The sequence below is a fragment of the Pan troglodytes genome, chromosome 10 (genome assembly GCF_028858775.2).
Source record: "Pan troglodytes isolate AG18354 chromosome 10, NHGRI_mPanTro3-v2.0_pri, whole genome shotgun sequence".
In the NCBI taxonomy this organism is placed as follows: domain Eukaryota; kingdom Metazoa; phylum Chordata; class Mammalia; order Primates; family Hominidae; genus Pan; species Pan troglodytes.
In genome coordinates this window covers 62728221-62754956 of record NC_072408.2, presented here as the reverse complement: position 1 = coordinate 62754956, position 26736 = coordinate 62728221, and the positions used below count along the sequence as shown (strand labels likewise).

The window sequence follows — 26736 nt, the reverse complement described above, 5'->3', positions numbered from 1 at the left end:
ATGTTTTCCAGTGTATTGGGAGGAAAAACAAGTTGAGTTTCAGTCTCATTTTAAAGGAAAATTTTTAATAATTCTGGTATAAAGTACATTTTTTCTTCATATTTTTTAATCATTGTTAGCCTGCAGGCATGGGTTTTCTTGAAAATAGATTTATGATTGAGGGGTGTGAATAGCTTTGCTGTATTATTTAGTACCACTGATCTTAAGAGAAAATTAGTTCCATCTTTAGCCTCAGTAAACTGAGCATTTATAGCACACTGTTACTTTGAGGTACATTGGAGTAATCTGGCCACTTCTGCAGTTTGCATGTTATGACCTAATAACTATAATATCGTAGTTGCTTGCTACTATTCTGTGGGTTGCTGCTATCCACACAAATAAAAATGCTGAAATTGGCAGAAATATGGGATAAGCATTTAAAATTGCCCTCATGCCTCTAATTGTTGGCTGGGTTTTTTGTTTTTTGTTTTCTTTCTGATCACTAAAAGTGCATTTGGGTCCTTGGCTCAGGATGGTGAGCCCCGTGGAGGTTTACTAAGAGTACAAAACCATCCTTGGAATGTAAGTGCTGCTGCTTGGTTGTTTCTTTAGCGAGGATAGCCCTCAGATTCTGATGTCTAAGACTGAATTTAGCCCAGAATCATTGGACCTTCATTTTAATAGACCCTTTTTACCCAGTTCTGGACTGATAAGTGCTGTTCTGATACCTGAGATTTGTTAGGACAGCACATAATAAAGGGCTCAAGTTTATTCTCTCTGTAAGACTCAGTGGTGTGGTGGCTCACACCTGTAATCCCAACACTTTGGGAAGTCGAGGCGGGTGGATCACTTGAGGTCGGAAGTTTGAGACCAGCCCGACCAACATGGAGAAACCCCCTCTCTACTAAAAATACAAAATTAGCCGGGCGTGGTGGTGCATGCCTGTAATCCCAGCTACTGGGGAGGCTGAGGCAGGCAGGAGAATCACTTGAACCTGGGAGGTGGAGGCTGCGGTGAGCCGAGATCGCGCCATTGCACTCCAGCCTGGGCAACGAGAGCGAAACTCCGTCTCAAACAAACAAACAAACAAAAAGACTTAGCAATTCTGTAGAGGGCTGGATAAATTAATTTTAACTTTTCTTTTTTATTTTCCTCTTAGGATTTTGAACTACATATAATATTTTAACTAGGTGCTTTATAGTTAAGGCTAATCAGTCACTACCTCAGGTCTTTAGATGTATCCTTTACCCAAATAAGTTAACATCTTTAACTTATGCCTTGTTATGAACTTATTTTCTTATTGTTGAAAATGAACTAAAAAAGTGACAGGGAATAGTGGATGACCTGAAGTTTTAATAGCAAAGTTGCATAAAGTGTTGGAATTTAGATTTGCATCAGGTAGATGACTATTTTTCCCTAAGAGTAAAATACTTGTAGTTACTTTAATGTTATTTTTCCCTCTTAGAAATGCAGTTTTAGATGCTGAAATGTAAATAATTTTAAAGCTATAGTAAATTATTGTTTGGCATAAGATTTATCAGTTGGAATATAATTATCAAGTAATTTAGGCATAAGTTTCCTGTACTTTTTCGGTATTGTCTGTTTCATAAGTTTTATATATAAATTTCTCAAAGTAAAATATGGTTGATGTATTTTTGTATATCGCCTAACTTACTTTTTTTCTAGGTCCATAACTTAGTGGCAATTGAACTGGCTTATATCAACACAAAACATCCAGACTTTGCTGATGCTTGTGGGCTAATGAACAATAATATAGAGGTAAATATAATTCTTAAATGCTTTTTCACAGGTAGAAAAATCTGTTGTAACTCAGTTATATCAAACTTATTTAGCATGGAGTAACTATAAAATAGACATGTGCCACATTAGTGCCTGCTGCATGTCAGGAAATATGCTGAGGGGATTACATTGTTTTCTTAATTCTCAAAACCACCTGCAGGCATTATTACTTTCTGCTTATGAAATTGAAATTCAGAAAGAATCTGAAAATTCATTGATTTGGTGTGACTGGCTCTATTTTGGTAACTTATAGTTTATACAGGGGAAGTGTGTACAACAAAGTATTTAAAATTCTTTTCATTTGGCTTTGAAAGCTGTGAAGGAAACACTCAAGAATTAACCAACTTAGCATAAATTTGGAAAAGCAGAGTGCTTTTTTTCACCACTACTGGGATGGCTGCATTTCATGGATCTTTTCTTTCCTTTTGATTTTAATGTAACAAATCGAATAAGATCTCAGATGGAGCCAAGGCTGGTGGACAGAGCAATTTATCCAGAAGCCATTTTTTTCCTCTGCCGCTTTTCTCCAAAAATAGTACATTTTTCTGCTACTCCCTAATTCAGTAAGACCTGAGTCCCCTGCTATACCAAATTTCCTCTTCTGCATATCCATGGTGAGAAAATTGTAAACATGCAATTCATAAGCTGGAAGGGATCCTGTGTTATTGACTTCAACTCTGGTTAAAACAGATGGGGTGGCCAGACGTGGTGGCTCATGCCTGTAATCCCAGCAATTTGGGAGGTCAAGGCAGGTGGATCACCTGACATCAGGAGTTTGAGACCAGCCTGGCCAACATGGTGAAACCCCGTCTCTACTAAAAATACAAAAAATTAGCCGGGCTTGGTGGCAGGTGCCTGTAATCTGAGCTACTAGGGAGGCTGAGGCAGGAGAATCAACTTGAACCCAGGAGGTGGTTGCAGTGAGCTGAGATCGCGCCATTGCACTCCAGCCTGGGCAACAAGGGCGAAACTCCATCTTAAAAAAAAAACTGGGGAGCTTGAGGCTTACAGATAGCAGTTATTCCTTTGGTGCTTATTTTGCAGGGCACTATCATAGGAAGCAAGCACCTTCTTAACACAGGTATAGGGAACTAATTTTTGGTTACATAGCTGGGGGTGATTCCTGTTATCAGAAAAAATTCCAAAATGCATACATGAGTAGGCACTTCAAAACACTCAGAAAGTAGGCCAGATCACAGTTATGTTAAAAATTAGCATGTAGACACTTAAAGGATTTAGTTTTTTTTTACATTGAAACTAACATCATGAAAAACTTGTGTTTGCGGTAGTTTTGTTACACTGACAAGGTCATATGTGATATGATTTCAGATTAGTATTTTTCTACAAATGAATAGGTTTCTGGTTTTAATGACTGTGCCAGAGAACTTTATGTGGATATTTTCATTTAATCTTTACCATACCCTGAGGGCAGATCATGTCATTAACAGATTAGGACACTAGGGCTTCAAAATAGTTGGTAAGCTGTCCAGTTAGCAAAGCAGGTACTCCACATCTGCTGGGGTCCAGGAGCAGCTCAGATCATAACTGGTTAGTAACAGACTAGGGTGAGAATTCTAGATACCGTGGCCTTTTGCTTTGTATCCCTGTTCAAAACGTACATTTTATCATGCTAATTTTTTATTTTGAAGATTGTTAATATCTATACTTTTATTATCTGTTATTTTTTATTACTGAATACCCGCCCATGAAAAAATAAAATTGGGTCAAATTTCTGTCAAAAACAATTATTACACATGAAACATCATTGTGGGCTGGGTGTGGTGGCTCATGCCTGTAATCCCAGCACTTTGGTAGGCCGAGGCAGGCTGATCACCTGAGGTCAGGAGTTCAAGTCTAGCCTGGCCAACGTGGCAAAACTGTCTCTACTAAAAATAGAAAAATTAGCCGGGGGTGGTGGATGCCTGTAATCCCAGCTAGTAGGGAGGCTGCAGCAGGGAGAATCCATTGAATCCAGGAGGCGGAGGTTGCAGTGAGCCAAGATCACACCACTGCACTCCAGCCTGGGCGACAGAGCGAGACTCCATTTCAATAAAAAACAAAAACAAAATCATTGTGAGGCTTTAACTTATATTTTTTTGCAAGTTGGACTGTGTTCATGAAATACTTCCTACTTAGGAGCAATTGTGACTTTAACCTAAATAGTTTCTACTTTATCTGATGCTGCCTGTGAGAGATCCATCATTAATTAACATCTACAGATTTCTATATCTTCATAATCTTTTTTTTTTTTTTTTTTTTTTTTAAGACAGAGTCTCACTCTGTCGCCCAGGCTGGAGTGCAGTGGCATGAGCTCTGCTCACTGCAACCTCTGCCTCCTGGGTTCAAGCAGTTCTCCTGCCGCAGCCTCCTGAGTAGCTGGGATTACAGGTGTGCGCCACCATGCCTGGCTAATTTTTATATTTTTAGTAGAGACAGGGTTTCACCATTTTGGCCAGGCTGGTCTTGAACTGCCCTCAAGTGATCTGCCCACCTTGGCCTCCCAAAATGCTGGGATTACAAGCATGAGGCACTGTGCCCGGCCAATAGTTTCATAATCTTTTACCTATCTTGGTGCTTGGATATAGCAGATGCTCGGGACATTCTAATTTGAATTTGTCAGTTTCTTTAGCTTTGTACAAGTTACTTTGATAATATTAGCAAATTAGAACAGTAGGCAATTGATCAGTGTGTTAAATTAGCCAGGTTACAGAAAGGACTAGCAGTTGTCAACACTATTTCCTGGAGGAAGAAATGGAACATTTTTATAGGATAACCTCAACCACAGGTACTTCTTCAAGGTACGGTTTTATGAGGGGAGTTGTTTGAATTTAACACAAAGGTGTTCAGGTTAGAGTGACTTTTAAAGGCTTTGCGGAGTTTTCTGTGATCTCTGGACTTCAAATTCCACATGGTTATGTTGAAGGCTTACCACGTTCCACATTTATGTGAGGACAGTTTACATCACTGTTTCTTAGTGGGAAAGGGGGAGAAGATGGCAGTCTGTTGCCCCTCATTTGAGAATCCCCAGTACAGGGAGCCACTGTTACTGACAGTGTATTGTATCCTTCAGGTGTGTGGGCAGAAAAAAAAAAGATTAAGAAGCTTTGGGTTAAATGATTTCTTATTTATTTTAAAATATGGTAATTATGGCATGAGTCCCAACAGTGAGAGGATGTATCTGTAAGTTACTCCACACTTTTCAATTAACATGAACATTTTTTAGTAGGCATATATCTCAATACTTGGATAATCACTTTTGTTTTGCTTGTGTTTCTTAGGAACAGAGGAGAAACAGGCTAGCCAGAGAATTACCTTCAGCTGTATCACGAGACAAGGTAAAAAAAAGTTTTTAATGCATATTCCCAATACCTAAAGATAGATTGATGAGCTCAGAATATTATTCAGTCCTAGGAGTAATTTTTTCTTCTTTTCCTCCCTTTAACACTCCATTGGAACTAATTGAGTAAAGGCATACAAGTTTAAAATGGGTTTTGAGTGATTTAAAGATAATAGTATTTTGAATTCACTGACATAAATGCTTAAAAGTAGATTTAAGCATTTATTTAAGCATTTAAGCATCAAGCTTTTTAAAAAAATTCAATCAGTGACTTTATCAACTTTGCACATAGCTGAAATGACTAAAGATTTTATTATAATAAGAGGGTTTCTTGGAAAAAACAGTATGCACAGAACAGAGGTTTTAATTACTAGTAATACTTAAAATAGTTGTAATACTAAAGTGTGTATAAAAATCTTTTACCTTGAATTCTTTGCCAGAAAAGAATCTTATCAAATACCAAAAATAAAAATGAAGCTTTTGGATTTGGATTTTTCTTATGTATTCATCTGAAGGAAACTTTTAACAAAGGTGACAATGGTGAAGGAAATAAGGCAGAATAAACAATTTTATCTCCCATGATTATTTTCATTTTTCATGTTATTTTACGATTTTATTACAGAAGGGAAAAATTCATTTATAGAATGTTCCTGAATGCATTTTTGCATCCTTGATTTTTTTTTCCCCCCTGGATTTTTTGCCTTTAGTCTTCTAAAGTTCCAAGTGCTTTGGCACCTGCCTCCCAGGAGCCCTCCCCCGCTGCTTCTGCTGAGGCTGATGGCAAGGTCTGTTCTGATTCTTAATCTAAGCCTGCATGCCTAGTTCTCTGGTACAACATAATCTTCTGGAAACAATACACTGAATAGAAGAATATTAATATGGGATACTGTGCTAAGGTCAGATCACTTTAGTCTAATATATATTTTAAAATTATATAACAATGCAATGCATAGTTTATATTGTTGACATGCTTTTGCTTGCAATATAGAAGATGCACACAGAAAAAGTAATTTAAAGAGGAAATTATCCTGCACTTTTTGAATTTCAACCCATTGGTATTTAAATTTTGCTTGTTAAATTGCATGTTTTAACATATCTTTTAACAGTTAATTCAGGACAGCAGAAGAGAAACTAAAAATGTGAGTCTCTTGCTTCAGAATGGAAATGTTGGTACCTTTGGTTCTCACTGAAACACTGTCTATACCACCATTAAAGAACCTGTTTGTGTAGTGGTATCTATCTCTTGTCTGTGTTATGTTCTTAATGTTCCTCTTATCTAACCTGTGGAAGATGGCATTAAACGTTGTTTTAATTAGTAACAATAGTAGGCTTTCTCACCGTTTTGTTACCTTCAAGAATAGTTTTAAATTTAGTATTTTGGTAGGAAATTCAGAGATTTCCTAGATTTCAGAGATGGAATTGTATTTTTGGACATTTCCTTTCCTCTTTAAAGATCTTGAGATCTGTTCAGTACTAATAGATCTAATGCTTCTTTCTTATGCTTCCAGTTAGTTTGCACTTGTTACCCTATATATAGCTTCACATATGCTTCAGAAGCTTAAGCAAATTAAAAAAACAAACGGGGACTGTGAGAGTTTGAGACTGTTTTCAATTCTTGATAACCATTTTAGAGGAAAATTAAATAATGTATAAATTATTCAGACTCATCGCTATTTCAAGATTTTCTGCCATTTAGCTTCTTTCCTTAATTATCCAGATTTAAAGTTCTGAACTTCAAATAAAGGTTTATAAATGTCTTATCTTCTCTCAGCCCACTGTGCTCAGATATTAATCAAACCATCTAAATCACTGCACAAGTTTTATTTCATTCATGACGTCACACTGAATGTGCTCTCTCTCCTTAAGATTTCATTTGGTATGTCATTCATGTACAGTTAACAAACATTTAAAAATCTAATTACTCATTTTTAAGTTAATGTGTAACATAAATATACTACTTATATTTAAATGTAGTTCACCTTAACTGACATACTAAAGACAGATTTTAGCAAATATTTTGATTCAGAATGATACCTCAAACTACCATTTTTCTAACTGCCATAATCCTCTATTAAACTTATATAATCCATTTTTAGATTGTAAGATCTTAAAGAATACCTAAAAAAAACCCCTCTTAAATGTTGATGAATTATGTTTTTCCATTATAAAGTCATTTTTGACTTTTAGAAGTCAAGACTAATAAATTTTCTAGAAAACAAGGTACAAAAGCACTTGTGATTAATGGTAGCACTAGATTTCTTTCAGCAAATCCTTAAGAGTACAGAGGTTGAGGGGACTTCTGTTGTTTGTCACATTCCGCATTTGAAACAACTCATAGTGACTGTCAGCCTAAGAATAGCAAATGTAGTCTTGCTTTTTGTTAAAGAGTTCTTACTTACACCTTATGGCATTTTTGTTGACTATTAGAAATGTAAATTGAGAAACATATAAACTCTTAAGTTCAGAGACGTAAGTTCATGGAACTTTTAGAGTTTAACAGTGTTTATGATTACTTAAGAAATTAAACTGAATAGCAGTTCTTTGTGCTTTTAACGAGTAGTTTTGTTTTTAAGGGCAGCATATACTTTTTCTACAATTTAGTGTTTGAAGGGTGGGAGAAGAGGAACGATTTTGAAAAGTTAGCGAATGATAAAGAAAAAAGGAATTAAATAGAACATAAGTTGGTTGATGCCTTGCAAACAACTTAGAGCAGAACTTCTTTATTATTTAGATAGGTCAGGGTTCCAGTTATACATGCTACCTAGTGTCTCCTTCTGACCTCATTATCTGTCTGAATAAACTTCAGATGGGTACTGGATGTATATTGACTACTGTCAAATAAAATGAACTTTGTTTTAGTTAAGGTCAGATATGATGTGGTTGGTATGTTTTGGAACATGTTTTTTCAGGTTGCATCTGGAGGTGGTGGGGTTGGAGATGGTGTTCAAGAACCAACCACAGGCAACTGGAGAGGAATGCTGAAAACTTCAAAAGCTGAAGAGTTATTAGCAGAAGAAAAATCAAAACCCATTCCAATTATGCCAGCCAGTCCACAAAAAGGTCATGCCGTGAATCTGCTAGATGTGGTAAGCCATGACAATTTGGTTTAGGTAATAAGGTAGGTGACCAAGTTAGTAGGAAAACGATTAGACAGAAAGAACTAAAAGTCTCAAAAACTTACGTAACTTTCAGATGTTAAAGCTGCCATTTTAGTGTCACAAAAGTAATATCTTTTCCCCCTCATCCCTATTTAGCCAGTTCCTGTTGCACGAAAACTATCTGCTCGGGAACAGCGAGATTGTGAGGTTATTGAACGACTCATTAAATCATATTTTCTCATTGTCAGAAAGAATATTCAAGACAGGTTAGTATTACTTAATATAAGTGACGGACTTTAATACTTCTGGATGATTCTGTGATCTGTTTTGAAAAATACATGTATTTTTACAATTTTAGGTTTTTATTCTAAATCATCAAGTGGATTTTCTGATAGTCCTTGGGTAACTTGTAGCAAGACCTATTTTGTTAACATAGAATGACTAGGACCTCATGTATCAGCTAGAAAAAGCTATTAAAAATGAGAGATTCTTTTGTTCTATCTGGCTGCCACATGTTGAGTCATTTAAGAACATTTTTTCCTAAATTTTAATTTAGTAGTTTCATTAATTATTTTGGCTAGTAACACTGACTTGCCTTTTTAATTTAACTTGGTTTTCCAAAGTATCAAAACGAATGTCTTTTACTAGGAAATATGTGTATTTTTTCTCATTCAGAATGTTTTTTCATGTGTCCAGTCCCTACTGCATCTTCTCCTTCATGTTGCCTGGTATGTCATTTCATGCAGTAATAGGGAGAATATACATTTAGTTGTGTGAAGTGATCTATTAGAAAATATTCTGTATCCAGTTTTTGGTAATCTGTCAGCAGCTAAGATGAATTTTACTGCACAGAGTAATAAACAGTCTAATACTTCATATTGAAATAAATGATTTTTGTCTGTAGAACCATTTATCTTTTTTGCTTGTAGACTTTTTAAACCTGTAGCTTGTAGTAGAAATAACAGTTCCTAGTGTTTTACACTGTGGGCCTGAAGAAAAAAATTCCATTTGTCTCCTTCCTTGCCCCCATCCTCTGCAGAAGGTGTTTTTGAGATGGAGTCTTGCTTTGTCGCCCAGGCTGGGGTGCAGTGGCGCAGTCTTGGCTCACTTCAACCTCTGCCTTCTGGGTTCAAGCGATTCTCCTGCCTCAGCTTCCTAAGTAGCTGGGATAACAGGTGTGCACCACCATGCCCAGCTAATTTTTGTATTTTTAGTAGAGACGGGTTTCACCATGTTGGCCAGGCTGGTCTCGAACTCCTGACGTCAGGTGATCCACCTGTCTTGGCCTCCCAAAGTGCTGGGATTATAGGCGTGAGCCACTGCACCCGGCTCACTTAATGTTTTTAAGCCTCATCCATACTGTAGTATGAATCAGTATAGTCACGCACCACATAACATTTTAGTCAACAGACCACGTATTTGAATGTGTTCCCATTAGATTATGATACCATGTTTTTGCTGTACATTTCCTATGTTTAGATACACAAATACTTACTACTGTGTTACAGTTCCCTATTCAGTACAGTAACATGCTGTACATGTTTGTAGCCTGGAGCAATAGGCTATCCCATATAGCTTAGGCGTGTCATAGGCTATACCATCTACGTTTGTGTAAGTACACTCTGTGCTGTTCATATAATGAAATCACATAATAATGCATTTCTCAAAGCATATCCGTGTCATTAAGTGACATATCTTTTATGTGTGAATAATACTAGATTATGTAGATATACTGTGTTTAAGCATTCATCAGCTGATGTTTGGGTTTTTCTCACTTGTTGGCTATTATGAATAAATGCTTATTGAAGAGTTTTGAAATAAAGATGATGAAAAGAAGGTAAAGTATCAAGAACTGTTGCTTTTGTTTTTGTTTTTGTTTTTTTTTTTGAGACAGAGTCTCACTCTGTTGCCCAGGCTGGAGTGCAGTGGCGCGTTCTTGGCTCACTGCAATCTCCACCTCCTGGGTTCAAGTGATTCTCGTATCTCAGCCTCCTGAGTAGCTGGGATCACAGGCATGTGCCACCACACTCAGCTAATTTTTTATTTTTAGTGCAGACGGTGTTTCACCATGTTGGCCAGGCTGCTGTCAAACTCCTGGCCTCAAGCAGTCCACCCACGTCAGCCTCCCAGAGTGCTGGGATTACAGGCATGAGCCACTGCGCCTGGCCGAGAACTGCTTTTCTTAATGTTTAATTACAGTTAAGCAAAAATCTAAAGGGCGATTATGCCATTAATGAAATATCCAAAGTAGTAGTGTTCTTACTTAACTTTATTTCATGAGGTTAGCATCTAAGCCCAAATTGTTAAAAGTAGAATTTTGGCTAAAATTCCATAATTTGGTTTTGTTTTGCAGTGTGCCAAAGGCAGTAATGCATTTTTTGGTTAATCATGTGAAAGACACTCTTCAGAGTGAGCTAGTAGGCCAGCTGTATAAATCATCCTTATTGGATGATCTTCTGACAGAATCTGAGGACATGGCACAGCGCAGGAAAGAAGCAGCTGATATGCTAAAGGTATTGCGGACCTTTTGAATTTTTATACTTGGGTAGTAGATAGATAGAAACATAGAAATAGTTTTAAATGCAGTTTGATTCTTGGATATGTATAGTCTTTATATTCTAGCTAGGCTTGTTTCCTGTTGGTACTTGATAAGAATCTTTTTTTTTTTTCTTTTTTTTGAGTGGGAGTCTGGCTCTGTCGCCTAGGCTGGAGTGCAGTGGCGCAATCTCGGCTCACTGCAAGCGCCGCCTCCCAGGTTCACGCCATTCTCCTGCCTCAGCCTCCCGAGTAGCTGGGACTACAGGCGCCCACCACCACACCCAGCTAATTTTTTGTATTTTTAGTAGAGACGGGGTTTCACCATGTTAGCCAGGATAGTCTCTAACTCCTGACCTCATGATCCGCCCGCCTCGACCTCCCAAAGTGCTGGGATTACAGGCATGAGCCACTGCGCCTGGCTGGTACTTGATTAGATTCTAATTCCAGAGAAGATATTGGTTAGTAAAGATATTGGTTAGTATAAACTGGTTAGTTATAAACCTACCACATATACATTGGAAAAATTACCCTGCGTAATTCAGATTAATTTCATAACTTCTTTATAATAAGCATTAAAAATTTTTTTTCCTTTAATGCAGGCATTACAAGGAGCCAGTCAAATTATTGCTGAAATCCGGGAGACTCATCTTTGGTGAAGAGAACTATGTAATACTGAGACTTTGTTGACTCAAAACTTGCTAGTTACTGCCTACCTGAGTAGAATCTTATTTATGAACTCCTGTGTATTGCAATGGTATGAATCTGCTCATGTGGAGACTGGCTATAAACTGAAAAGTGTATTCCAAATTGCAGAACACATCACACATTTAATCCAAATAATAAATGGCTGTTTCTAAAGTTTCCCAGTATATATAAAATACATCAAGTCTGTCTTGTGACAGTTTCATCTGAACTTGAACTGTTAATGTTCTAGTTGTGCAAAGCAGTTTGCCTGTGGATAAGATGACCTGTGTAATAATCTTTGTTAGTAGTCTTAAAGCTGCTGCCATAGTCCTCCAAGAAGAAAGCACCAAGACAACATTTCATATGACTATAATGCATGTACTATATAAGCTGATCTGGCTTTGAAAGATGTGAGTTGGCAAGTTCCTCACATAGAGTCATTGTATTCCACCTGTCCTTCAATTTAGTTTTTTCTGAGCTTCTTTGCAGCCTTTGATGTGTTTTTAAGAAAGCTGAATGCACAAGAGGATCTGTGCCACTGACATGGCTGTGGTGTGCATACTGTGTAGTTACATAGCCCTTCCAATTCTGGGTCCATTTGCACTAGCAAATTAAAATATGCTTTGATTCATACTTACTTAAACCTGAAAGCAGGAATGCCTACATTAATTCCTACATTAAAAACAGCCCTCTACCCTTGATTATCTAGAAAGACTTGGTAATGATGGTCAGTTCCTTTTAGATTTCAGAAAATCAAATGATGACCTAAATTTCCCTTAATTTGCAAATACAGTAGTAATTAAGGTACATCTCTAAAGTGGAGCACTTACACCAGGCTCTAAGATTCACTTTGAGGTGGAACTTAAAACCAGTGTACTGTATGTATGCATTGGTAATAGCTACTTTTGCTTCATAGCTTCATACCAACAAAATATATTAGAATAGTATGAAAGTACTGGAGGAGCTGAAAGAAAAAGAAAAACACCCAAGACTGGGCATGGTGGCTCACGCCTGTAATCCCAGCACTTTGGGAGGCCGAGGCAGGTGGATCACCTGAGGTCGGGAGTTGGAGACCAGCTTGACCAACATGGAGAAACCCCGTCTCTACTAAAAATACAAAATTGGCCGGGCGTGGTGGTGCATGCCTGTAATCCCAGCTACTCGGGAGGGTGAGGCAGGAGAATTGCTTGACCCTGGGAGGTGGAGGTTGTGGTGAGCTAAGATTGTGCCATTGCACTCCAGCCTTGGCAACAAGAGCGAAACTCCGTCTCAAAAAAAAATAAAACAACACCCAGATAGATACACATACTCCTTCAGACTTACAGACCTAAGCTGCATTTATGGGGTAGTGATGAGGTTTAGAACATATACATATTTTGTTAAAATTCCCCAGATGATTCTTGGTATGAACTACTATATTATAAATTTTAAGATGTACTTAGAAATCCTTAAGACATCTAGCCCCGTCTCTAATAGACAACACATTTATATTGCAGATATTACTTTTTTTTCAGTTTATGACCAGGTATTTATGAAGGACTATTGGCAGGGAAAATATGAATATGTTAACTTTAGCTTACGGCATCAATTTACTAAGGAACAACAGGCTCACCAACTGATGTCAAACATAAAAACCCCCACATCATTCTGATACAATATGGTACTACTTTGAATCTGTTACTAGTACCATCTTGACAGAGGATACATGCTCCCAAAACGTTTGTTACCACACTTAAAAATCACTGCCATCATTAAGCATCAGTTTCAAAATTATAGCCATCCATGATTTACTTTTTCCAGATGACTACCATTATTCTAGTCCTTTGAATTTGTAAGGGGAAAAAAAACAAAAACAAAAACTTACGATGCACTTTTCTCCAGCACATCAGATTTCAAATTGAAAATTAAAGACATGCTATGGTAATGCACTTGCTAGTACTACACACTTTGTACAACAAAAAACAGAGGCAAGAAACAACGGAAAGAGAAAAGCCTTCCTTTGTTGGCCCTTAAACTGAGTCAAGATCTGAAATGTAGAGATGATCTCTGATGATACCTGTATGTCCTTATTGTGTAAATAAAATTGCTGGTATGAAATGACACTAAAGTTTGTCAAAAAATGAATTCTTAACTTTTCTCCCAGAGAAAGGGAGACAAAAGGAGCTTTTTAATACCTAATCTACTTTGGAACATAACCGTATAGAGTACGAAAAATTTTACGACTTTTTTCCTACCAGATTCTGACAGTTCACCAAGGTATTATAACATCTCCATTTTTGCGTATGAAGACAGTGACTTGCTCCAAGTAATCCAGGTAGTAAATGGCTAGAATTTGAACACTAAAGCCATGCTCTGCTGCCTGTAAGGTTTTCAAAAGAAATCTGATTAATCATTTCGTATGTGATTCACTTGATCCTCAAGGCAACAGGGATGCCATTGCCTTGATTTTTCAGATATGGAAATAGTTGTGGAGAATTAATTTGCCTCATGTTTGCAGAGCTGAACTCAGTCTTGATTCCAAATCCTTTAAGTTTGACCTGAAAACTTTCCTTACCTGGATACTTTTTGATATTCTCATATGATTGCATATTTGGTATAATTGGCTTTATTTTTGGGGGGTTAACTTTTTAATTTACCTCAAGTTGCAATCTGCTTGGGGGGAAAAGCTGAAACTTAAAACCAATTTAAGTTTCTAAATTTATAAAACATTGCTACCTTAGGAATCCACTGACAACAAGGCTTAATGTGAACAGAATTATACTGGAACACAGGCAAGGAACCAGAAAACTGAATTAGAAACTTTCTGAAAAGTCACGTACTGATTTTTGTACTATTATTTGTAAAGAAACAACTACTTATTGTAATTTCTCAAAGCAACCATGGCCTCATCTAACTTTTTCTCCTTTTTAAGAACTACATTTGCTCTCTGAACTACAAAAAAATCAAATTTCTATTCAAAGTTTCTAATACTAGTTTTCCCATTTCTAATGTGGACACTAGAGGCCCTGATGATTTTATAAACAACTATATAACATTAGTGACATCGGTGCTCCATACCTGATAGAAAAGCAGCTACAATTCCTTTTTTTTTTTTTTTTTTTTTGAGACAGAGTTTCACTCACTACTCATGCTGTCTCCCAGGCTGGAGTGCAGTGGCGTGATCTCAGCTCACTGCAACCTCCATCTCCTGGGTTCAAGTGATTCTCGCAGCTCAGCCTCTTGAGTAGCTGGGGTTACAGGTGCCTGCAACCACATATGGCTAATTTTTATATTTTCAGTAGAGACGGGGTTTCGCCCTGTTGGCCAGGCTGGTCTCAAACTCCTGGCCTCAAGCGATTTGCCCACCTTGGCCTCCCGAAGTGCTGGGATTACAGGTGTGAGCCACCATGCCCAGCCTCACAATTCCTTACACTACCTCTTTTTCATTGTTCCTCATCACTACAAAAAGGAGAGCAGGAAGGGTAAGATAGGAAAGCAGCATTTCTTTCTCTTCTGAAGTATAATTTTAAAAAGAGATTAACCCTGAAAATCATAGTTTTCTATGGTAATCAAGGTTTGTATGTCAGAAAATAAAACATCCCATTATTAAACAAATATTTATTAACCGGCCCATAAAAATAATGAAGTTACTCACACTGAGTCCTAGTCCATTCTGTTTTTCTGATTTGCATAAGCAAAGGTCTAAGTTCTGGAGCCAACCCTTCAGAGGTCTTGAGAATGAATGATGGGTAAGTTTATTTGGACAACCAGAAGGACTTTTCATCATAACTGAAGCCATTTTATAATGTAGAAATTTCTTTTTCCTATTTTAAGTAAGGAAAGTCCATTCTTGAGAATATGTTGTCCAACAATTAAAACACTCTCAGGATTTGTTACTTGTTGGTGATTTATGCTGACTCCGCCTTCTGTTATCATTCGATACCTAAAAAATAGAAACGTTTAGTAAGTAGAGAGATCCAATCACTGTTGATCTGTCCCCCAAAAAAGACTGTTTCACTTAGATTTCAGAGGCTCTCCAATTGAGAAGATTTCATTTGGCACTGGACTGTTACCTTCATGTTTGCTGTATTATTAATAGATTCTGCCTCTCTTTTCTGCTCTTTGTTTTTTGTTGTTTGTTTTTGAAACACATTCTTGCTCTGTAGCCCAGGCTGGCATGATCTCAGCTCACTGCAACCTCCACCTCCTGTGTTCTAAGTGATTCTCCTGCCTCAGCCTCCAGAGTAGCTGCGATTACAGGTGCACGCCACCACACCTGGCTAATTTTGTATTTTTAGTAGAGATGGGTTTCGCCATGTTAGCCAGGCTGGTCTCAAACTCCTGACCTCAAGTGATCCACCTGCCTTGGCCTCCCAAAGTGCTGGGATTACAGGTGTGAACCACTGTGTCTGGCTGGAATTTACGCCTTGCAATCTGCTCTTTTGAAGACTCCGTCTCAAGAAAAAAAAAGAAAGACCTAGGAGAAGTTGTTCTAGGAGCACACTGGGTAGGTGAGGGCTGAACATTTCACTGAAAAAAGAGATACTTAAACTGGGAGTGAAGCTACCTTGACAATCAGGGCAGGAAACATGGGAGCAGCTAGAAAGGTGAGATCTGAGAAGACAGGGCTACAGCGTGGCTAGATCTTGGAAGTCCTTAAGAAAGAAAAATGGTGGTTTTCTCTCATCTGAATGTTACCAAATAAAATTAAGAAACCACTACTGGACATGGTTTTAAAGATATTTTTATACCTTTATTTTTGGGTAGAGACGGAGTCTCACTACGTCCTTGCCCACACAGATCTTGAACTCCTGGCCCCAAGCAATCCTCCCGCCCTCGGCCTCCCGAAGTGCTGGGATTACAAATGTGAGCCACCATACCTGGCCATGGACATGGTTTTATAAAACTCATCAGTAAAAGATTTTCTACTTAAGGCCAGATTCCTTTCTTTAGGAAGTATTATTTTACGCTGTCTGCTAGTTTCCAGATCATGTTCTATGTTTAATTTAAATGCATCAAACCTATTTAGCTTATATAATATTAAAAAAAAAAATCAGTATTACTTAGAGCCCTGGCTAAATCAGATGTGGTGTCATCTTTAGCAGTGGTAAAGCTTCCAGTATTAGCGAACACACTATAGTAAAGTTCAGAAGAAAACGAAATCTGCTTCCATAGTGAGGAAACTTATTTGTCTCACTGACATACTATAGGGAAGTATATGACACCAGCCTCAAATTCACTGTGTGTTAAACCAGCAGATGAGGGAATCACTAAGGTGGAGTGGCAGGTGATGCAAAGGGAGACAATGGGTGCTTTTTCCAGGCAGAATAGTCTAGGACTCTTTAGGACACAGGCAAACAATCCAAGACAGTTGAAAGAGAACAACTATAACAAATGTCATTCATAATCATGGCCATGATATGGCCGATAACCATTTGACTTCTGTGTGATCTCCTGTAAAAGAGGCACCTGGGGGTCTTCTGGCTACCCAACACTTTTCCTTCCACCTCACTGTTCATTTAAAAATGGATAAGCATCAATTATATGCTGAATTATTTTTTGTGAAAAACCTTATTTACTCCTTAATACCTCATAACTGATTAATTAAAATATTCTACTCAATTCCTGAATAGAAAATGCAATTCTCAAGGGGATTATTATATAGTTTACAATAATAGTCTTATGATGTTAGTAGGTTAGTGCAAAAGTACTTGCGGTTTTGGCCATTATATGCTCATTTCATTTTCAGAAATTCAGTTAATACTATAGATAGGTTAGGTAACCTTTCCCATCCCCGAATATAAAAAGGATAGACTATGAGAGGGGCTGTGTTAATCTGTTACACAGGGCCTCTGTTTCTGCATCCCTCTAAAATTGTGACCATATCCCTAAGCCGTACACTGATGCCAGTGTATTTACTGAACATGTCCCTCAAATGCACTTTTCCAGTGTTGGAGGAAAGACTGACTGGGTTAGATATAATAAGAGACAGTATAGGAGTACTGTACTATTATAGAAAATATAAAGTATTTTCAACAATAAGTACTCTCAGGCTATACTTTATTCTTGGACTAAACTAACTTTTCTAAGGAAGAGATGCCACTAAAGCATTATCAGGAAAACACCCTCTCTGGAAACACATGCTGTGAACTGTAACATTTTATTTATTTTTTGAGACAGAGTCTTGCTCTGTCACCCAGGCTGGAGTGCAGTGGTGGGATCTCCGCTCACTGCAAGCTCCGCCTCCCGGGTTGATGCCATTCTCCTGCCTCAGCCTCCCAAGTAGCTGGGACTACAGGCGCCTGCCACCATGCCCGGCTAATTTTTTGTATTTTTAGTAGAGACAGGGTTTCACCGTGCTAGCCAGGATGGTCTCGATCTCCTGACCTCGTGATCTGCCCGCCTCGGCCTCCCAACGTGCTGGGATTACAGGCATGAGCCACTGCTCCCGGCCTTGTGAACTGTAACATTTCATGGTGAATTAACTGTAAATCTAAAAGTTAAATAATCTTACCCTCGGGGACCATCTGGAATGGCATTTGCTTTGCGGCAAGTATCTAGGACACTTGTTCCAGGATCGAGAAAAAATTCAGAAAATGGAGCTTCTTTAAACAACTCTTTTAACTCCTGATCAGACATGACCTCCAGTGCATCTATGCTACTGTGATAAAGGGCTTGTGTACACCTGAAAAACACATTTTAAGAGCTACATCATATAAATGTTTATTCAAATACATGTTCTAATACCCATTAACCAATTATAGAGTGTCCAAGTTCTAGACTAAAAGTTTTTTTTTTTTTGAGATGGAGTCTTGCTCTGTTGCCCCGGCTGGATTGCAATGGCATGATCTCGGCTCACAGCAACCTCTGCCTCCCGGGTTCAAGCGATTCTCCTGCCTCAGCCTCCTGAGTAGCTGGGATTACAGACGTGTGCCACCACGCCCAGCTAAGTTTTGTATTTTTAGTAGAGATGGGGTTTCACCATGTTGGTCAGGCTGGTCTCGAACTCCTGACCTCGTGATCAGCCCACCTCGGCCTCCCAAAGTGGTGGGATTACAGGCGTGAGCCACCGCGCCCGGCATAGACTAAAAGTTTTTTAAACACCTATCTGGTATAATTCATAAACTTAATTCAAGATAATCCTTCTTTCCAATAAACGGGCTATTTTAAATTGCTAAGTCAAATACTGACAGTCCTTGTGATAAATGACAAGATAATCCTAAAACATACTCCTACTTTTCTCATGTCTATCCACTGAATAACTAACTATCAAGTGTTAATCATACTAAACTACTACCTTTTAGCAGAATCCAATCCTTCTCGTCCATGAACAAGCTTTGTTACTTCTGCTGCCAGTCGTTTCTGAGGACCCCGCCTTTCTGGCTCTTTGACATGCAGCTGCATGATATGATCAATCTCTGGAAGGGGCAGGAAAGTGAACAGCTTCAGGTACCTTTGAGACAAAAAATAAAGAGTTACACTTATATAACATACCTAATTTTTATCTCCAGCTGTTCTACCCTTTAAGGTTATCCTGCTTACTTTTAAATATGAAACAAACATACAGAAATGTACTGAACATAGTAGGTCCCATGCACACATCACCCAGATTTAAGGTGTTACTATTTTGGCATCTTTGTTTTCAATTTCTTTCTTTCTTTTTTTTTTTGAGATGGGGGTCTTGCTGCTGCCCAGGCTGGAGTGCAGTGGCATGATCATGGCTCACTGTAACCTCAACCTCCTGCGCTCAAGCAATTCTACCACCTCTGCCTCCCAAGCAGCCGGGACCACAGGCTTGTGCCACCATGCCTGGCTAATTTTTAAATTTTTTTTGTAAAGACGGGGTCTCCTGTGTTGCCCAGGCTGGTCTCAAACTCCTGGGCTCAAGTGATCCTCTTGTCTCAGCCTCCCAAAGTGTTGGGATTATGGGCAGGAGCCACCAAGCCCAGCCTCGTATTTTCTTTTTAAAAGGAACAAAATAGGCATAGATGAAGGCCGCAGTCCAATCACATTCCCTTCCTTGCCCCGAGATAATCATAAATCTAAGTTTATGTGCTGCCATCCTTCCCAAGCATGTTTTTATACTTTCATGTGCATGTGGCCATAAAAAGAAGTACTGTGTAATTTTAAAAACTGATATAAATCATCATGCTCTGCATAATGACATTTCTGTCAATGATGGACTACATATATCCGCGGTCCCCAACCTTTTTGGCACCACGAGGCGGCGGGGAGGGGAGGTGGTTTCAGAATGAAACTGTTCCACTTCAGATCATCAGGCATTTGTTGGATCCTCAAAAGGAATGCGCAACCTAGATCTCTTGCATGCGCAGTTCACAATAGGGTTTGTGCTCCTATGAGAATCTAATGCAACCGTGGATCTGACAGGAGATGGAGCCCAGGTGTAATGCTCGCTCGCCTGCCACTCAGCTCCTGTTGTGCAGCCCTGTTCCTAATAGGCCACGGACTGGTACAGTCCAACAGTGGTTCATAACATTATAATACCATAGTTTACTGTACCTTTTCTATGTTTACGTATACAAATACTTACCCTCGCGTTATCACTGCCTTCAGTATTTAGTACAGTAATGTGCTGTACGTGTTTCTACCCTGGGAGCAACAGGGTACACTGTATAGCCTAAGTGTGTAGTAGGCTATGCTATCTATGTTTGTGCAGGGACACTCTACGATATTTGCAATGATGAAATCACCTAACAACACACTTCCCAGAATGTATCCCTATTGTTAAGTGATATATGACTATAATATCATCCTATATGTATTCTCTTTTTCTTTGGTGAAATATATATAACACACAGAAAAAAGTACATTATTCGCAAAGATATAGCTTAATGAATCATAAAACATCTATGTAACCATCACCATGGTCAAGAAATACAGTATTGGGCCGGGCGCAGTGGCTCACGTCTGTAATCCCAGCACTTGGGGAGGCCGAGGCGGGAGGATCATGAGGTCAGGAGATCGAGACCAGCCTGACCAACATGGTGAAACCCCATCTCTACTAAAAAATACAAAAAAAGTCCCAGCTACTCGGAAGGCTGAGGCTTGAACCCAGGAGATAGAGGTTGCAGTGAGCCGAGATCACGCCACTGCACTCCAGCCTGGTGACAGAGCGAGACTCCATCTCAAATAAAATAAAAAATAAAAAAAGAAAAAGAAAAAGAAACACAGTATTGCCCTACCCAAGAATGCACAAATATATCATACACCCCTCCAAGTTTATCACTATTTTGCCTTTCATAGTAATCACTTCCTTGTCTGTCTTGATACTTTTAACATCTCAGCATGCCTCCCTTAAGAGCATCACTTAATTTTGCCTGTCTTTAAGATTTTATATGAAAGGAATCACACAGAATTTATTTTCTGGCACATCGATATGTTTAGGAGAGTCATCCATGATGCTGCATGTGCAACATTCCATGCTATGATTATCCTATGATGTGTTTATTTTCCTGTGAACTTTTGTGCTGTTTCTACTTTTAGACAATTGCTATTAATGCTGCTCTGAATAGCCTCATATACCTCTGTTGGTGCACATGTGCATTAATTTCTGTTGGGTAAATATGCCCAGAAGAGGAACTGCTGGGTCACAGGTTATGTGCACATTTAGCTTTAGTAGGTACTGCCAAATATTTTCCCAAAGTGGTTCTATACGTTTATTCTCCCACCACCTTGGAACATTCTTGCCAGCACTTGGTTCTGCCAACTCTTTTGTTTAGCCATTCTGGAGGATGCATAATGGTATCTCATTGTGCCCTTTATCTTGTATTTTTCTTCTCAGTATGAAGGCTAAGCACTTTTTTATATGTTTTTGGCCTTTGGATAGGATCTTTGTGAAGCACCTGTTCAAGTCTCTTTCCATTGTTCTGCTGGGTTGTCTTTTTCTCACTGGCTTAGAGAAATTTCTTTTTTAACATTAAAATAACTATGTTTAAGATAGTATTTACATAGTTTTTTCATTTTTAAAATTATTTTAAATTTTTTTTGTGGGTATATAGGTGTATGTATTTATGGGGTACATGAGATGTTTTGATATAGGCATGCAATGTGAAATAAGAAATTCTTTATATTAATGTGAATACAAGCCCTTTATCATTTAGATACATGTATTGAAAATATCTTCTCCCACTCTTAACAGTGACTTACGATGAACAGATCTTATTTTTAATTTAGTCTAACTTGTCAATCTCTTCCTTTTGTGTCCTGTTTAAGAATCTTTCTCTATCTTAAAGTAATAAAGGCATTTTCCTATTTATCTAAAAGCTTTATTGTTTTGTCTTTTAATATAGATTTAGGTCTATAATCTGCCTGGAATTGACTTTTGTGTACTATGTAAGGTTAAGTTTCATTTTTTTTCACCCACAAAGACATCTAACTAATGGAGCAATATTCACTGAAGACTGTCTTCCCAAACTACAATGCCACCTTTGCCAGGGATAAGGAGACCATATATGCTAGAGTGTGTCTGGATTCTCTAATCTGTGCCATTGGTCTCTTAACTTTACATTTAAACGTGTACCTTTAAACCTAAAAGTCATAATTAGAAATAATGAGTTTGGCAGAGTTGCTAGATTTAAAGGTAATATATATAAAGTAATTGTATTTCTATACACCAGAACCAGATAGAAAATGCAATTTTTGAAAAGATTATCTAAATTCTCTAGGCCGGGTGCGGTAGCTCAAGCCTGTAATCCCAGCACTTTGGGAGGCTGAGGAAGGTGGATCACTTGAGGTCAGGAGTTCGAGACCAGCCTGGCCAACATGGCGAAACCCTGCCTCTACAAAAATACAAAAATTAGCTGGGCATGGTGGCGCATGCCTGTAGTCCCAGCTACTCAGGAGAATCACTTGAACCCAGGAGGCGGAGGTTGCAATGAGCCAAGATCATGCCACTACACTCTAGCCTGGGCAACAAAGTGAGACACTGCCTCAAAAAAAAAAAAAAAAAGATTATCAATTCTCAATACATCAAAACCCCAGGACTATATCGTCAAACATTCTAGGACTAAATCTAAAGAGAAAAAAACACAATTACCGAAATTTTGTAATAAGGCATGATAATCTTCCACTCTGTTCTTCAAAAACATCTTGGCCAATCTTAGCCCTTTTTATTTCTATGTCAGTGTTACAATGAGCTTGTCAAGTTCCACAAAAAGCCGGTTTAGATATGGTTGGCACTGTACTAAATGTAGATCAAATCCAGAACTGGTATCTTGGCCGGGTGCGGGGGCTCATGCTGTAATCCCAGCACTTTGGGAGTCTGAGGCAGGTTTATCGCTTGAGTCCAGAAGTCTGAGACCAGCCTGGGGAACAAGGTGAAACTCCACCATTACTAAAAAAAAATACAAAATTAGCTGGGCATGGTGGTGTGCACCTGAGCCTGGGAATTTCAGGCTACAGTGAGCGAAGATTGCATCACTACACTCCAGCCTGGGCAATGGGAGTGAGATTCTGTTTCAAAAAATACAAAAAAGAACTGATATTATTTTTGTACTATGAATATGGTCTAACTCTCCATTTATGTAGGTCTTTATTTTGCTCAATAGCATCTTTTAATATTTTGCAGGAAAGTCATATACCTTTTAAGTCTTAAAGAATTATTCCTAGATTACTTTGATGTTACAGAGCATCAAAATTTTTTTTCACTTTTTGTTGCAGGTATATTTGTTTCTCATTAATTCATATTCTTCCAAGAGTTTAAGGCAATTTGATTTAAGGAGAAATCATTTCTTAAGAGGATCTTTAAAGTCATATTTGTGAGAGAAGACAGACAAAGGAAAAATAAGGGCAGTCAAGTTTAAGTTGAAAGGAGTGAAAAAACTAGAATATGCAGGTGATAAAATCCTAAGAACTTGCTAGATACAGATCAAAAAGTTGGCTCTACATTTTCTAGCCGCCCACTGTTTTTCTGCTTTAACCAACAAAGTGTTTAACTTCAGAACACAGTAAAAATTAGTCTTCTATGATGTAATGGCTTATGTACAGACAGAAACTACGTTAAAAACAAAAAAACTATAAAATGTACATAGATTCAATGGCTAAAATTACATCATGAGTTTATGGTGTCAGTTTTTCTCAGCCCGTTATTCAGAACTCACCTTTCCACTGAATCGTCCGGTTGCCTGACAAAGAACTGATACAATTCAAATGGAGATGTCTTATCTCTGTTTAGCCAAACAGCGTTGCCAGCAGACTTTCCCAGCTTTGCTCCAGTTGTACTTGTAATTAGAGGAACGGTGATTCCAAATACATCTTCTCCAGTCAACCTACGCATAAAGAACAATTTCATTATGTGCCTCAAGCACAAGTGGTGGTAGGTTCTACTGTTCACCTTCCAGATTTCTTTCTGGTTACTTGCTCCAGGAAAACTTCCTTGACCTCCTAAATCTGAATTCTTGTCCCTCTTATGTATTGTTACAGTACTTACTCTATTCATTCTGAACCTCATGAGTGGTTCCAGGCAGGTTCTAGGCAGGCCAAGGGGAAGTGCTACATAACAATGGACTAGAGATTTTGAAAGGCTGAGTGGGAAGGAGAAAACTGGGTGAAGGGGTGTCAGGAAGAGACACTAAAGGAAATCTTCTAAACGCCTTTTAAACATGTGCTTTGCTCTGTTGCACATGAGCTAGCCCTATCCTTCACCTCTCTCAAGAAAATGCTATTAGACCCGCATTACTTGTCAATTATTTGGAGTTGAAAAAACTTTTTGAGATACCAACCAAGGACTAACACTAGTTTCATGGAGGGTGCAGAGCTAAAGCAGAGGCTAGCTACTCAAGGAGGCCCAGTCACGTTCTGGTATAAACACACAAAAGCAGTTTCTCTAATTAGAGAGGACGACTTAGGCGAAGCAAAACAGACCGACCAAATCTTCACTAGTGGTCTGTTTCCCTTTTTTTTTTTTTTTTTTTTTTTTTGAGACGGAGTCTCCCTGTGTTGCCCCAGGCTGGAGTGCAGTGGCGCGATCTCGGCTCACTGAAACCTTCGCCTTCCGGGTTCAAGAGATTCTCCTGCCTCAGCCTCCCGAATAGCTGGGATTACAGGCGTGCATCACCACGCCCAGCTAATTTTTAGAATACACCCTTTACTCTTAATATCCTTAATTCAGCCCTTTAATTCTTATTAGCCAGTGTTATTAACGCCATTATAGAGCCTTAATGGGGATAAAACCAACAAGAGCTGGAACGAAGGGCAGCAACTACAATCCTAAGAGTGAATCACAGGCTACTAGTGTGTAAATTATTTGGTCCCAGGATTTCCCCAAGGTTTAAAGGCACTTACTTGTTGATGAACTCATATCCGGACATGATGTTGCCTAGTTGATCAGATCCGCCCAGCTGGACCCTGCATCCATAACGCTGGAAGAGGTAATAGAAGTCATAGGCCTGGAGCACCTGGTAAAAGAACTCGGCCAAGCTCATGCCCTCGGGGCTCTTGAGCCGCAGCTGCACGCTCTGCCGGCTCAGCAGCGTCCCCATGCGGAAGTGACCCCCCACTGCCGCCAGGAAGTCCACCAGGCGCTGCTTCTGGTACCAGGCCGAGTTGTCCAGCACAGTGAAGCTGCCCCAGGAGCGCCCATCAGTGAAAAGCTGCTGGTGATTAGCCGCCAGGGCCTCAAGCCCTAGGCGCAGAGCTCGCGCGTTGGCTCGCACGCGCTCTGTCTCCAGCGCCTCGCGTTCCTTGGTACGGCCGCTCGGGTCTCCCAGGCGCGCCGTGGCGCCTCCCACCAGCGCGATCACGTTGTGGCCCGCTCGCTGCAAATGAAACAGGCCCAGCAGCGCAAGTAGATGACCCACATGAAGCGAGTCTGCCGTGGGGTCGAAGCCACAGTAAATGGTTTGGGGAAAACTCGCCGTGCCACGGTCGAAGAGCTCTGGGAGCTCTATTTTCGTCCCCGTCTCCGGGAAGAAGTCCTTGAACAGACCTCGAGCCTTCTGCGCTGCCAGTAACCCCTGAGCGCCCGAGTGGGCCTTACGCAGCCCCAAGGGCAACAATACTGAGAGATTTAGGGTACCAGACCACCGGCCCCAGGAAAAGGACCGCAAGATGGGCGCCACCATCTTGGTGGCGGCACGAAGGGAATGCTGGGATTGCAAAGACTCCCACCACACCCACCTACTTACAGCTCCTAGGGAAGGTGCTTCAGTGTTTTTCTGCGCATGCCCGAGACGGTTACGTAGTTACGGAGCTTGCGCTCTCAGCAGTTGAGTCCCGACTCCAAGTGGCGATTCCGCCTCAGAGCCGTCGCCTTACGTTCCCTTAAACTTAATTTTTCCATCAGCAGTGTGGATCTGCTTATGATAGTTCCTACCTCATAAGGCTGTTGTGAGCCTTAAAAATTAAAGCATTTGGCACATAACGCTTCACAAATGCTGACTTGTATTTACATTTTCACGTAAAAAGATTGTGATGCGCAAGTTCTTTGAAGTCTTGGTTCCATGCAAAAAGCTGCTCACAGAGGTTGAGAAAGGTTAGGAATTGGTTTAACTTCGCGGAGGGATAGGGAGTTGCTGCTGAGACGCAAGCAATTTCATAGTACCGATTCCCTAATTGCACCTCAGTCCCCAGTATTCATCAACTCTTCCAGGAGGTGGCAGTCTTGTCCAAGGTATAGCAAGAAAAACTCAGTGCAATAAAGTACATGCATCAAGTCCTGTGGTTTATTTATTTTAAATACAGTTAACTAGGTTGGGACACAGCTTAGCATGAGTGGATTCAAATTAGTAATCACATCGTGCAGCGTGACAGGTGCTCTGAATACTGACCAGGGATGAGGTTCTTATCGGCAGCTGGCTGGCAGGTGATCTAGCTTCAAAATCCCATGTTAGAGCCTGATTTCTAGGACCGCTTTCAAAATCATCTTAGGTAGAATTCCCTGGACTCTGAGTTGGGGGGGAGACTGGTTTGCAGGAGGGTAATTGGAGTGTGCTCTTAAGAACAACACCTATAATGGAGTGAGGGAGGCCGGGTTGGGCGGAGGGAGAAAGAAGTGGAACTGTGAACAATTTGTAATAGAGGCCTCAGGCAATCCAGTAAGGGCTCTGGAGCCGGGATTTCCTTTCAGAGTCATCCTGAATTGAGGCCAGGGGGCAGACCTTTAGACCCTCTTACTGACTGCTCATTAAATGTGGGATGTTTCTGGGGAGGAAGCAAAACGCTGGGTTAAGGCTTTTGGAGAGTGAGATGTGCAGGAAGGGACTCCGCTGTGAGCAATAAGCAACCAACACTCCCAGCAGCTGGGGGATTGAGTGCCTTGGTCCTGTGACTGGGATCTGGGCCATGTTCCAAATCATTCCCTAC

General features: G+C 39.6%; 2 protein-coding genes across 17 annotated transcripts in view; one reads left to right on the top strand and one right to left on the bottom strand.

The window, feature by feature from the left end:
• DNM1L (dynamin 1 like) overlaps nucleotides 1-13543 on the top strand; it is a 66340-nt gene extending 52797 nt beyond the window's left edge. For 2 of the 8 annotated variants that reach the window (XM_016923667.3, XM_016923664.3), the window contains 8 exons: nucleotides 1666-1758; nucleotides 5058-5114; nucleotides 5824-5901; nucleotides 6223-6255; nucleotides 8026-8202; nucleotides 8371-8480; nucleotides 10568-10727; nucleotides 11352-13543. In XM_016923667.3, coding sequence (XP_016779156.1) covers nucleotides 1666-1758; nucleotides 5058-5114; nucleotides 5824-5901; nucleotides 6223-6255; nucleotides 8026-8202; nucleotides 8371-8480; nucleotides 10568-10727; nucleotides 11352-11408 — 765 coding nt within the window. In that variant the 3' untranslated portion in view covers nucleotides 11409-13543. The remainder of the gene's footprint in view (nucleotides 1-1665; nucleotides 1759-5057; nucleotides 5115-5823; nucleotides 5902-6222; nucleotides 6256-8025; nucleotides 8203-8370; nucleotides 8481-10567; nucleotides 10728-11351) is intronic. The other 6 variants (XM_016923671.3, XM_016923669.4, XM_016923668.3 and 3 more) reach the window with 3 other exon arrangements.
• YARS2 (tyrosyl-tRNA synthetase 2) overlaps nucleotides 1-26078 on the bottom strand; it is a 32902-nt gene extending 6824 nt beyond the window's left edge. For 3 of the 9 annotated variants that reach the window (XR_010148051.1, XR_008538477.2, XR_008538478.2), the window contains exons 1-6: nucleotides 24718-26078; nucleotides 23535-23702; nucleotides 18713-18868; nucleotides 17930-18100; nucleotides 15071-15358; nucleotides 13671-13795 (exon numbers count right to left, since the gene is read on the bottom strand). Coding sequence is in view for 2 of the 9 variants with exons in the window: in XM_528727.8 (XP_528727.1) it covers nucleotides 15199-15358; nucleotides 17930-18100; nucleotides 18713-18868; nucleotides 23535-23702; nucleotides 24718-25496 (1434 nt within the window). In the remaining 7 variants the exon portion in view is untranslated. Of the gene's footprint in view, nucleotides 1-13670; nucleotides 13796-15018; nucleotides 15359-17929; nucleotides 18101-18712; nucleotides 18869-23534; nucleotides 23703-24717 lie in introns of those variants that run through there. The other 6 variants (XR_008538482.2, XR_010148050.1, XR_008538481.2 and 3 more) reach the window with 4 other exon arrangements.
• Between the last annotated feature and the right edge of the window lie 658 nt (nucleotides 26079-26736).